Source organism: Catharus ustulatus, chromosome 1 (assembly GCF_009819885.2).
Source record: "Catharus ustulatus isolate bCatUst1 chromosome 1, bCatUst1.pri.v2, whole genome shotgun sequence".
NCBI classification, from domain to species: Eukaryota; Metazoa; Chordata; class Aves; order Passeriformes; family Turdidae; genus Catharus; species Catharus ustulatus.
Window position 1 is genome coordinate 103,036,086 of NC_046221.1, and position 12,718 is coordinate 103,048,803.

Here is a 12,718-nt window from a genome sequence, read left to right on the forward strand (position 1 = left end):
CAATACATCCAAACACTATAGGTATATTATTGTATAAAAGCTGCTAGAGCAAAGTTTATTCTCAAATAAATACACTATGAGGTCCACCAGCATAAATTTTCCTCTCATTGCCCATAAATCTCATGTAAATCTATTCCATGGCTGCTCCAGAGATTCCTCCTTACATCTCACTGTGAGGTTTCCATTTTCAATGTACCTCAGATTCCTAATTCCAGTAGTTTAGCCAATGTTCTCTGCCAGCTGCTAAGCTGTTACCATTAGTTACAGCTCCCTTTCACGATTTGTAAGCATTATCTTCATCCCAAATGATTAGGAAGTGTCTGAAAAGAGTCATCTCTAATGATACACTACAGACATTCAAGATCTAATTCTTCAAAATAACCTGAACCTTTTGAAATGGCCGTGACTCCGAAATATTCCATTTGGCCCCTGGGTATTGGACAAGTCCTATAATGTGTAATAGTTTATATTCTAGAAATAGAGCCTTTGCATTAATGTATCTACTTTACCTTCAAAAAACTGCAGTGCTCTTCTTTATTAAGACCTCTGGGACCATAAAAATAATTCCATTCTTGTTTTTCTGCAACAACATCACACTACAGCAGAGTGCTGTCTTTCCTTCCCTCCTTATTCCTTCAGCTACTATTTTTAATATTTATCTATTTTCCACATCACACGCCATTATTGAGAATAACAGCTGTCAGAGATTCTGCTCCATCGCAGAAGACAGATCTCAGAATCTGCATTTTGCAAATGTAATTTTAACGAATTCTCACCACCAAAGTTTATGTACAAATGCAGATTTAGTTGAGAAACCTTTTGTCTGCTGCACAGCTTTTCCTGTAAAAACGTTTGATCTTACAAATTCATCAGAAGAAATTAAAGATATGCCTACAGTGAGCAGTGAGATCGAATCAAGGTAACCATTACCTACACCTGAAACAGATGATCTAATTTATCTACACGCTCACACTTAAAGCCAAAAGTAGTTTCCTTTCTCCTATTTTTCTTTTGAGTGGTTCTACATTAGAGTTTTCATTATCAGAAAACCCCAGACATCCAGACTATTCAATGACTGGAAAAATGTAATATGATGAAGGAATTCAACTTCATTAAATACATTACCACCTAAGTGTGTTGATAATGAAAAAGGTTCAACCAATACTCTTATTAGCAAAGGCTACCCAGTACATCTTCAACCTTTTTCTTTGAGTATTGAAGATACCAATGATTCAGTGATCTCAAAATAATTCCTTTTTTGCAGAAAAAAACCCAATATTGTTTTTTTTTGTTTTACGCAAATCAGTACCCTGACAATATTGATTGCTAAAAATCTTCTGGAATCGCTCACACTAGTATTATTACAATGGGCAAACCATAATTTGATTTTTCTCCCTTTTTTTTTTTTTGTTATGTTATATATTTCCTCTCAATAAATGCTTCTATAGTGCTCGTTTTTGCACATATTGTGCAGGTAGAATTCCTCAAGAAACAATGCATTTTGTTGTCTCTAGGGTCTACAAGAGGACTCAACTGATTCACCCTACAACCTGCACAAAGCTCCACAGACCTTCCTCTACAGGATCATGCAAATACAAGTTCCACATACTGGGCTCCAAGATAAGGAAGGGTAAAACACAACTTAAGGCTAAGGACTAGCATTGCTTAGCAGAATGCTTCACACAAGCCTAGAGACTAAGGGGTTTCCAACTTTTTTGGTGGAAGAATATGCCTTTTATAAAATTTGAAGATGAGACAACTGATATCTTCTCAAAATCTGAAGTGATACACTGCACTAGGAAAGGAAAAAGATGTTGCAGTAACGTCTTTAACCCTTCCCCCTATATTAAAATAAGGTTGTTACTTTATGAGCCATATATTTGACCAATTAAGCTTTTCCACATGGCTGAGGCCAGAAATTTACACCCAAAAATGCAGACCAGCAACCCAAGCAGTTATGAAATTGTCTCATGCACGGTATTCAGCTTTCAGGATTGTTCTGCCAAGTAAGATGTGAACAACTCTACCTTAAACATTTCAATACCTACTTTTAAAAGTTAAATTCTCCAACACTTTGGATTCTGTGCTATAATTCTGTCTCAGGGGAAAAAAGACATAAGGCCTATCAAAGTTATCAGCTTCAGACTTCTCACATTCCTATTCCTGAACTTTTTTCTAATAAGAAAACCAAAAACTGATGAGCAGTCATTTCTATCAGTAAGATCTGGGTGGAAAACGCACAATATTTTCCTTCTTTATATACAAAAAATCTGACATAAATTACAGAACAAATCCTGACTGAAAAAAAAAAAAAAAATCCACAGAAAAATTCAATAAAACACAACCAAAAGTTTCTTTTCAAGCAAAAGTCTTCACACAACATTAAAACAGACAGTGACCCTGCCTGAGAGAGGTTGGATCAGGTGACCTCCAGAGGTCCCTTTCAATCTCAGCCATTCCATGGTTATGAAATTCAAATTACTAAAAATGAAATATTAATTATTCCAGTGTTTTCTACAGAGTTGTAGCACCTAATAATATTTTGACCATAGTCAGCGTTAGCGAACCTACCCATTTTAAAGGAGAACTGAACATGAGTGTATAGTTGAGACAGACAAAATAAAGCAATCACAGATGAAAACAGATTATATTAATTTTATAAACAGAAAAGTTAAGCTCAGATAGCCTGCTTCCCATTTACACTAAAAGCATTCACTATGCTGGTATAAGGGGCCTTAACACAGCTTTAGATTTAATTTATGTGGCATACAGTGGGCTTAGTATAATTGAGAATAAGGCTGGAATGAATCAAAGTGCTCAAGATTACAAATTACATCTCCGCAAAAGACTAAAATTTAACTTTTTTAATATTGAGTCCAACATGTCAGTACAAAGATTTTTGTCTTCTTGAAAGAGGTTATTTTATATGCAGTACAAAAAGCTCCAGCATTCATTCTGTATTTTAAGATATCAGAACAACAGAAAATAAAACTCAGCAAAATATCTTTTATTTTAATAACCTTACTAGAGCTATGAAAAATTAACCTCCACCCTTTGCTGTTAGAGTGCTTATTGTCATACTATTTTAGATATATATATCATACACATTAGTATCATACGAATCTAGCAATTAATAATTGAACATGTCGACTCCAGTTAAAATGAAGCTTCCTCTTCTTTTTAGGCACTGTACAAAACCAATAATTATGAACACTCATTCAGAAAACTCTTGTATTCTTATTTTGTAAGACTTCATGCACTCTTTTCTCTTTACAGGAAAATAAAATGTTTGCATGAGGAATGAGAATATGCAATTCGCTCTGAGGGTAGGGTACCTCAGAGCAAGACTGTCTCAAATAAAGAAAAAATCCAGGGACAAACAAAGCGTATTGGAAGTATCAAGGGCTTCCTTCTCAAAGACTGAAGTAATTTGGTTCTACAGCAGTGACAGCCTTTCGATATTAAACTTTGCTATTAATTCTTTTTGCAATGAACAGGTAGGGGAAATATGCCAAAGAGCCCTTCCTCCAGCAGACACAGTGTAACTTTTTTCTCCAGGTCTAGTCAATGCTCTGTGCTTCTAATTCCTCACTGACATGTTAATGAATACAACCTTTCCAAAGTTCAGCCCAGATAAGTCAGAGATGATGAGGGACATTTTGGCAACTGAACAACAGAGAGAAAGAAGATCAATCTGTTAAAAGATTTACACACTTCCCTTAATTATCTTCCTAATTTATGTGCATCTTAAGTGAACAGTAATTCCTCTGAGGCTCCATTTGCATGGGCTTGAAACCTCTCAGTATGACAGCAACGCAATGTTTCACACGTTTCAATTGTTAAAAAGCATCAGAATCTGGAAGACTTATTTTACAGCGGAGATCACTTTTGAAAAGAAGCGTATTTCACTACTAGCTTACAGATGCTTTTCCCCCTGCCCCTTAATTTCTAAGTAGACTTCAAAATTAGCATTCATCTCCAAAACTCTTTGCAAGAAAGCTATCCCACCCTATCCTAGTCAGTAAGAGTACTCCTGAAGACAGCAGATTCAATTCTGATACCAGCTGCAAATCTCACTGCTTGGAACTCTCTTGACTTGTACAAAGTTTTCATATATAGTGGTTTATGAGCTGTATTTATCAATCGCACAGATTTTTTTCCTCAGACATGTTGTGTGAACATGTTTTCTGAATACTAAAAAAAGCATTAACAGAAAGTAAGCATTTATGTGCTCAAGTGTCAAGATACTGCATACGGTCTACTCTCACTAAAATCTTTTTCATAAGATTGTAATTTTGTCCTACTACATAAAAACTTTCTCCACAGTAGTAAAAGGTTTCCCTGTTTTTCTTTATTGATTTTCTTCAAGAAATTACACAGTATTTAGAGTTGAAGTCTGTACTTATTCTGGAAAAAAATTTCAACCAAACGATGATTCATTATGATAATACACCACAGTCATTTTGAATCCTAGAGTTGCACTGCAAGTTGCAAAGATTAAAAACAAAAATTGCAGTGTAACATTTACAATTATTGTTTCAAATATAACTTATACGAAAGGCTATAGTACACAGTAAAATACCCACATTTTGGTTCAATAACACATTATTAATTTAAAAAACAGTGAGGGACATAATTTAGCATCCATACATATAAAATATTGCTTGCCTTCAACAAAGAGAATATTTTACACTGCTCACTCAGACTGAATGGAAGTATATTAACTATATCATGACATTTGTGAAAAGCTGTTCAGCTAGCTGATCTTTCGCATAACCTGAAACAAAAGACAAACTTTCCAGGTAATGTAGACTGACCCCAAAACCTTTATTTGAATTTTATTTTTTTTAAAAAGAACATTTCATACCACGCTTTTTAAAAAATGTCTCATTAGTATCTATCTAAAATATATGCTATATACACAGCCACATATATAAACATATAACAACTGACTCACATATGCTGTTGCCTGAATATGTTGTTGCCAGGCAACAGTTATAAAGCATTTTGCACTGCTTGCAAAAATCTGAATGAATGATTCGAAGAGAGATTATTTCTAAAAAAACTAGGAAGAAAACTCACTACTGGAATTACATGAATAATTCCTTGTATGTTCCAAGGACTCATAGAGCATGTGCCTTCCATAATTACCAATTTCAGAAAGGACAATTCCTTTGAGTAGGATTTGAAAAGCATTTTACAACAAGGAAATTCATGTTCTATGCATGTGGCTAATGTTCCCACATGGACACTGAACAAAAGCCACCAAAGTTAATGGGTTCCTTAAATTGACTTCAGGGTCTTTTCGCTGGATCTTTTCATCAGGTTTTAATGTTCTTTATAGGACAAAAATTACAGACTCCTAAATGAAAAAAACAAAAGGCCTTACAGAAGATACAATAAATTCTCAGTAAAATTTTACCATCTCACAATCTGCAAGTAAAAGAGAGAGTCTGTACAACCACTTCTTTGTGCAATCTTCATATAGCTAAGGTGCAATCTCACTGAGGCCAATGGTATTACACACAAGAGTAAAAATAGAAGCATCTATAATCCATTGATAACATAGATGTGATATGCTATCTACAAAAGAGAACTACTTGACTTTAAGTAAGTGCCATCCATTACAATATTACCAGACCTTCGGCTATCACACCTCTTGGGAATTAAGAGGTGGAAAGGCACACGAAGAAAATAACTGGGAAGCACAGCAACTTCAAAGTGCTTACCACAAGCCTGACTCACAAGTTGCTTTAACACAAGCATTAGTATAAAAAGTTGTGGGACTTTTTGTCCTTGTTTATTGTGGCTGCAAGACATTTCTTTCCATTTCCTGTACAATATGTTTAATCAATAAAAACTGGTCAGAAGCTCAAAATGATTGTTTGTCCCATAATGACTGAATTGGAAATCTATGTATTTTCCTCTTAATTCTTCAAATCCATTCACATAATTGTAGCAAGAAGACTGAAAGGAGTAATTATTGGTATTTTAAATGACACTTTCAGCATTAAGCAGCGAATGTGACCAGCTTCTTTAATAGATTACAATGAAATCCTTTTAATTCCATATCTCAGGTTGCCTTGAACTATCGTGAAAAAGAAATTCCTTTACAAGGAAGGAATCCGCAATCTAAATCCTGTCCATCTGGAGCATTATAAAAAGCAAAATTAATTTATTATAAATAGGAATTGAGGTTTTATAGTTTTATTTGAAATATTTTCATACTCCAAGATGTAACTCAGTTTATATCGCTGGTCGGGATGCAGTTATATATAGAAGGCAATCTTGGTGCTTACAGTCAGGCTGAGCACCTTTCCCATAGATAACAATATAAATAATCCATGCAAAGAATATCCATTCCAGGTGCACTACTTGCCTGCACCTTTTCATGTGTTTGCTTATTTCTTAATATATGCTGTGGCAACTCAAAGAAACAGAAGAACCTTTACCCTCTGTATTCATCATGACCCACCTGCAGAGCCAGTGCGATCAATCAATGTAATCTCAAACCCAAGAAATTTTGCAGGTCCCTTTTCTTTCTTCACCCAAAATATACATGCAATATCAACTGAATGTTACAATTTTGTAAGACTCATGTCATATCGTTTCAAGGGGAACCGGGATTCAATCAGTGGTTCCTATTCATAGCATTGTTAGTCCTGATTGATTGAGGATGGGCTTAACCACAGAAGGAGAAACACTGTGTTCATTTACAGAAAAGGTACCTGTAATGATCTAAAAGCATGGTTAAAAACAGGCGGAGGTTATATGGTAAAACTTCTAATTTGGTGACTAAGAGTAACCTACTATTTATTTCTCAATCAAGACTGATTGGCAGGTACAATTTTCTCTTTGGATAGGTGTATTAGAGTATAAACTGAAGCACCCAGAAAATAATTCCACTTAGTATGTGGAAACACGGAAAAAATTGTAATTATTAAAAAATGTAGTGAAAATTTCCAAGAGATAGGATTCTTTCATTCTATGGCTGAGACATGACCAAAAAAAAAAAAAAAAGGCAAAAAACAAACAAACAATAAGATTATAACTTCGAAGGTTGACATGGGTCAAAACAAGACTATCAAAGTGACACAATGTTCATTTTTAATTAGACTTCCTAATGTGACATCAAATTGTTTTTTTCTTTTCTCTAAGAAACAGCACTTCAGCAAGGCATGAAATCCTCACAGCTTAGTTTATTAGGAGACAACAAAGGGATTCCAATGTGCTACAAGAAAGTTTCACCCTATAAGCACAGCCAGTGCAGTACAAAATTGTGTCATATGAATTTTAATGTGACACAAGTATGAAAGATTCCAAAAGAACAAAGGCAGCACAGTCCTATTCCACACTACACAAATGACCTATTCTGATCTGAACAGCACATCACATTACAATCAAATTTATTTCAAGGAAGGGTCACACAGGTCAAATGTAATGGTTGCAAGAATGAGTATTTCCTTTATGTAGTATTAGAGAAAAGCAAAATATCAAACAATGCGCAATGCCAGGGCACTGAAAAGAAAGGCATATTTAGGCTGCAGGGAAACAGATTTTATAAAGATGTTTTAATTACAGTCATCCTCAATGACTACAGTTTCTAAGTTTCAAAAACACCATGATACCTTGATGAAGATGTGACGAATACACAAGCATACCTACTACATAGCCTTTAACATATACTTGATATTTCAAGGCACCAGAGAAAAGTTTCATGTACAGTTCATGCCTAACCAAAATAAGGAGACAGGCTAAGTGGTCAGACTGGATGGATGTCTCTTCATGGCCTGATATCTCCACGGCAGAAACCTTGATATTCCCAGAGTCAGAAAACAACAACAGAGGCTGGTAAACCTCCTCAGCTGACTACCCAACTTTACAACAAAAGCAACTTTAACATCGTAAAGGTATCAAAACAATGAGGTCTACTTGAAAATACTGGACTCGCAGAGGAATATACTGTTCTATTTATTTATTAATGAATTTCTGTAAACAAGCATTTAAGGATTATAGTGAAGAGCAGGGAAAATAAAAGTTAATCATCAAGTATCACTAAACAAAAAAGTAAGGACAAATTCTCGCAGTTCTTCTTGTCGTGTATTTCCATCAAGATTTAGGCATCATTTTTGTCTTCAAATCACTTTTCTGAACAGAATCAATTACTGATGGGAAAACAGCTAGAGCCCTGACTTCATGAATACTATTAATAGAATTTGAAGGTATATGGGAAGTAGGTAGATGGATAACAAGTACTTAAAGCAAGGCATAGGTGTAAAACATCAGAAGTAAGCATTATAACTCATCAAAAAAAAAACAAAACAAAAAGATTTCTCTTTTAAAATTAGATGAAGATTTACTACTTGGGTTTTTGCAAATTAAATTCTTGAAAAAGTAAATTCTACCACAAAGTACTTCCCAAATGAAAGCTAATTGTTGTGGGATTTTTTTCAATAAAATGAAAATATACTATTGAAGTATCTTCCATTTGATTGCTAGCCAGGGCTCCCTCAGTCACAAAATAAAACAGAACAAAAGCTGAATTGGAAGAATCTCCATAATGAATTGGATACCAGCCTAAAGGTTAGAATTAGTTTTATAGCCCAAGTCTAGCACTAAAATTGGTATTAGACACCTCAGCTCTCCGAGTTTTAATCAATCTGCTTTTCAGGAGACTTTGAAATATTCAAAGAATGTAGACAACTATGACCAAAAAAACCCATCTCAGTAACTTCCAGTGTGCAACAGCGAAACATAACTAGCAAGAGATAAAATTCTGTTGCCATATTTAAAAATTATCTTAGTCTTAGTTTCCAGAACCCATAGCTCTCTTCCCTCTTTTCAGCATTTTTGGAGGTTAAAATGTTCACTTGCTAGCAGACATTTATATGCCTGAAAACTGATGTATTCACCTACATTATGATGGCTCAAGTGTAAGTCATTCGGATTTGGACTTGGAGACAGATGTAAAGGAAAAAAAGACAAACCTTTAATGTTTCACTTGGTGAATAATAATTGCATTAATTTAGCTATTCAGTCAAAAGAATCCAATTAGCTATGGATATATACACATATATTCATACCTTTCAACCATCACACTCATTTGAATTTTGATGCCATTTTCTATAAAATATAATCCCTTTTAAATTCTATTTAATAGATTTATTCAGATGTGCATTTCCATATGTCATATTTAAGCTTATACTACCACCTGCCTGAGGCTGTATAGTCTGAATTGTCACCCTCACACTCCAGTAGGAGAAAATCCTCCACAGACACTGTATGAACTATTTCCCTTCTGCTTAGTGTAGAGGTACGATAATCATTATGACCATGGAAAATATCCATGCAAAAAAAGAGTTTTATGCATCCCCCTTAAAAAAAAATCAGATTAACATCTTTAAAACAAAATATTCAAGCTACATAAGATATTCTGCAATGAAATATCACTCTCTTCACAATTTTTTTTACACAGGTCAGCAAGTATCATCCAAGATTACTGTGATATGAACTCCACATTTGCTGCACATACGCCATAAGCATAGGTATATAAAAGTATTTGCATACATAGAGATATGCATATACATAATTTCACACTTAAAGGACACTTGAGATGGCTTCAAAACCAGATTTGCAAACCAAATAGATTAACTCTGCTTCCAACTACTAACATCAAGGTGACAGGATACCATCATCTCTGCTTTGTGTTGGGCCCATCCAGTAACACTGCTGAGCAGGGGAAAAACTGATGAGCAAAGGTTAAGCAGAGGACTGCCAGAAAGAAACTAAGGTTTAGAAATTGTTTCTTCAGATAAGATTAATGCTTGACTGATGCACAGAGTGACTTTGGGGTTGCAAAATCATTAATAAGAGCATCCATTCTCTTTGGATTTACACCATCTCTCAAACATTTGTAGTTGAGACTATTAAGGGTTTGGACCAAACTTTCCCATGCTCTTTTGGAATTAACAGCCCTGCTAAGTCACTAAAGTGCTCCAAAGGTCAATTTATGATTAGTGTCCCACCATCCTGCACATTGTGTCTGGAAGCAATCCGCAGCATGTGGGGGGAAAGGGAAAGAGGAGGAGATAAATATTAGCACTGTGATAAGCCCACAGAGCACAACTTGGAGGAGGATAGATTTCACATGGCCCCTGCTGTTAGGTTTCAGGGGAAGCAGAGACCACCTCCCTGGAAGGAAGAACTGGTAGAGACCCTGCACTTTTCGGCACGCCTGAAGAAAAACTGAAAGAATGAACGCAAAGAACCTCAGACCTCCTCCAAGCCTCAAGCCAAGAGGGACTTGGACCTTTTGCGATTACTGGCAACATCAGTAGCTGCGCAAGCAAGCATTCCCGTTCTCACAAAGGGTAGGAGACAGCCCAAACCGATGATTCCCGGGACGGACTGAAGTTTATTAAATCCTGACCTCTGCACACACTCTGCTCCAACTTCACTGCCTTTTCAGGATTTGCTGCACCCCTTCAGGGAAAGTGCCCACGGCCAATCTGATAGCACACACGGTAGCCTGAGCATACCGGTGGGCACTTCGAAGAGCCACCCTCCCAGTTTTTATCACTGTCAGCTTCTGCATCTGCATTTAGGTTCACGAGGCTGTCACCCCGTCGCCTCCCTGCCCATCCCCGCTGCCCTGCAGGCTCCCCAGTTCCCGGTGCCCTAGGGCAGGCAGAGCACCATCGCACCTCTCGTCCGCTTTACTCTGCTACTCTGTTACTCCGCTACCAGCAGAGCGTTTCCTGACCCTGCCCTGATTGAAAACATCCCTCTCCCAAATGGGAGAGAGAGGGAGAATCTGTACACAAAGTTTACAGCTCCTGCCTGCGCCTTCCTCTCCCCGCCCGAGCCCTTGCCGGAGGCAGTAAGGCGAGCGACAGGAGAGCGCAGGGATGGCCAAAGGGGAGTGTCAGTCCCGGCCTGGGGACTCGAGGAGGGGGTACGGGGCGCAGCTTTTCGCGGACAGTGACCCTGGCGGGCGATGGCCGAGACAGAAGCAGGAGCGGCGCCTTCCCGGAGAGGGAAGCAGCCGGCTCTCCCCGAGGCGCAATGGTAGCGCATCCCCACCGACCCCTCCGAGGCTGGGAACGAAGTCCAAGCCCCGGCAGCGGCACCAGCCCCAGCGGTAGCAGCACCAGCGGAAGCCCCAGCAGCAGCACCAGCAGCAGCAGGAGCAGCAGCACCAGCGGCAAGAGCAGCAGCACCAGCAGCAGCACCAGCAGCAGGTCGCCGCGCCCCACGCTGGCGGCCCCGGCCCGGGGCACCACCGCCCCCCAGGCCGATGGGGCGACACCCAGCGCCTCGCCCCCTCCCCGGGCAGGGGCGGTGACGGGAGAAAGAACTCACCCCCAGCTTCCTGCTGCGGATTTTTACGTAGCCCTGCTTGACTATATCATTAAAGTTGGAGGCCATGGCAAAGGCTGCCTGCTTCCTCTCCTCCGCGCCCGGAGTCCTCCTCCTCCGCCGCCGCCGCCGCCGCCTCCTCCTTCTCTCCCGGGCCCTCCCGGGTGCCGCCGGCCGCTGGCTCCAGAGGCGCTTCTGGCATCCAGGCAGCGGCAGCCGCCGCGCTCCGCTCCGCCCGCGCCCCGCTCCTCCCGCGGCCGCTCCGCTCCGCACCGCCCCGCCGCCGGGCGGGTGCCGACCGCTCCGCCCCGCTCCGCTCCTCCGCCGGCCCCTCGCTGCCCCGCTCCGCCGCCGCCCCACGCCCGGCCCCGCTCCGCCCGGCGGTGCCTTCGCGGCTGCCCGCGCCTACGGCGGGGAGCGGGCGGGGAGCGGGCGGGGCGGGGCGGAGCGGAGCGAAGCGGAGCGGGGCGGAGCGGGGACACCACCCCCGGCGCCGCGGCCGCGGAGCCCGCCCCCAGCGCCGGCACTGTCCGCATTGCCCCTCGCCCCCAGCCCCGGCACTGCCCGCACTGCCCGCACTGCCCCAGCCCTGGCACTACCCGCACTGCCCGCCGCCGCGGCCCGGGGATGGGGGCAAGGGGCGCCTCGGTCCGGCCGAGCCCGGGCGCCGCACTGGCCGGAGGGCTGGTGCTCTCCTCGGCGGCCCCGGCTTTGCCCACTTTTCTCCAGGCTGGCGGATGGCTGCGGCCGCGGCATGCCCGGCTCCAGTGGCAGATCCCTTCGGAAACACGGCCCGGGAGGGCATCTTTCAACCTCGTACATTCGGAAAGACGCGTAGACGCCCAGCAGCAAACGCGGAACTGTTGTGTCAGTACAACAAACTTAATGGAACAAATATCTAAGCTACAGAAGTGTAGGAACAAAAAAGGAAAGAAAACTCCAACAAACACAAGTCCATCTAAAGTTGAAAAATTAATTGTTACACACAGTCTTTCTGTGCTCTCCACAGTGATGACTATGTGTTTGGTTACTGCTCATTGAGGTGGACCTAGCAGAAGAACGACTTCTGAAGAAAACATAATGTTTAGGAGACATTAGGAAGGGAAAAAAAAGGAGAAAATTGTGTTTGATTTAGTTACATGTAAAATAGGGATGGACAAGAATGGACCTAAGCTGCTTGAGAAAGAAAAACTACAGCTATACGGGATTGACAAGATAGTGCATGACTATTGTTACATAAAATTGTACTCAATAAACACTTTCAGCGAACACAGTTTGATTGGTATGATAAGCTTAATGAAAGCTTCAATGTGCTCTGTAGCTAGACATCTCCACTCCACTGCACCACTACCCTGAAGTT

The 12,718-nt window shown here is 40.4% G+C and overlaps 1 protein-coding gene across 1 annotated transcript in view; it reads right to left on the reverse strand.

Moving 5' to 3' along the window:
* Nucleotides 1-11,594, reverse strand: part of DOK6 (docking protein 6) — a 244,803-nt gene extending 233,209 nt beyond the window's left edge. The window contains exon 1 of the mRNA XM_033065451.2: nucleotides 11,362-11,594. Within this exon, the coding sequence (XP_032921342.1) occupies nucleotides 11,362-11,427 (66 nt within the window). The 5' untranslated portion in view covers nucleotides 11,428-11,594. The remainder of the gene's footprint in view (nucleotides 1-11,361) is intronic.
* Nucleotides 11,595-12,718: the final 1,124 nt, after the last annotated feature.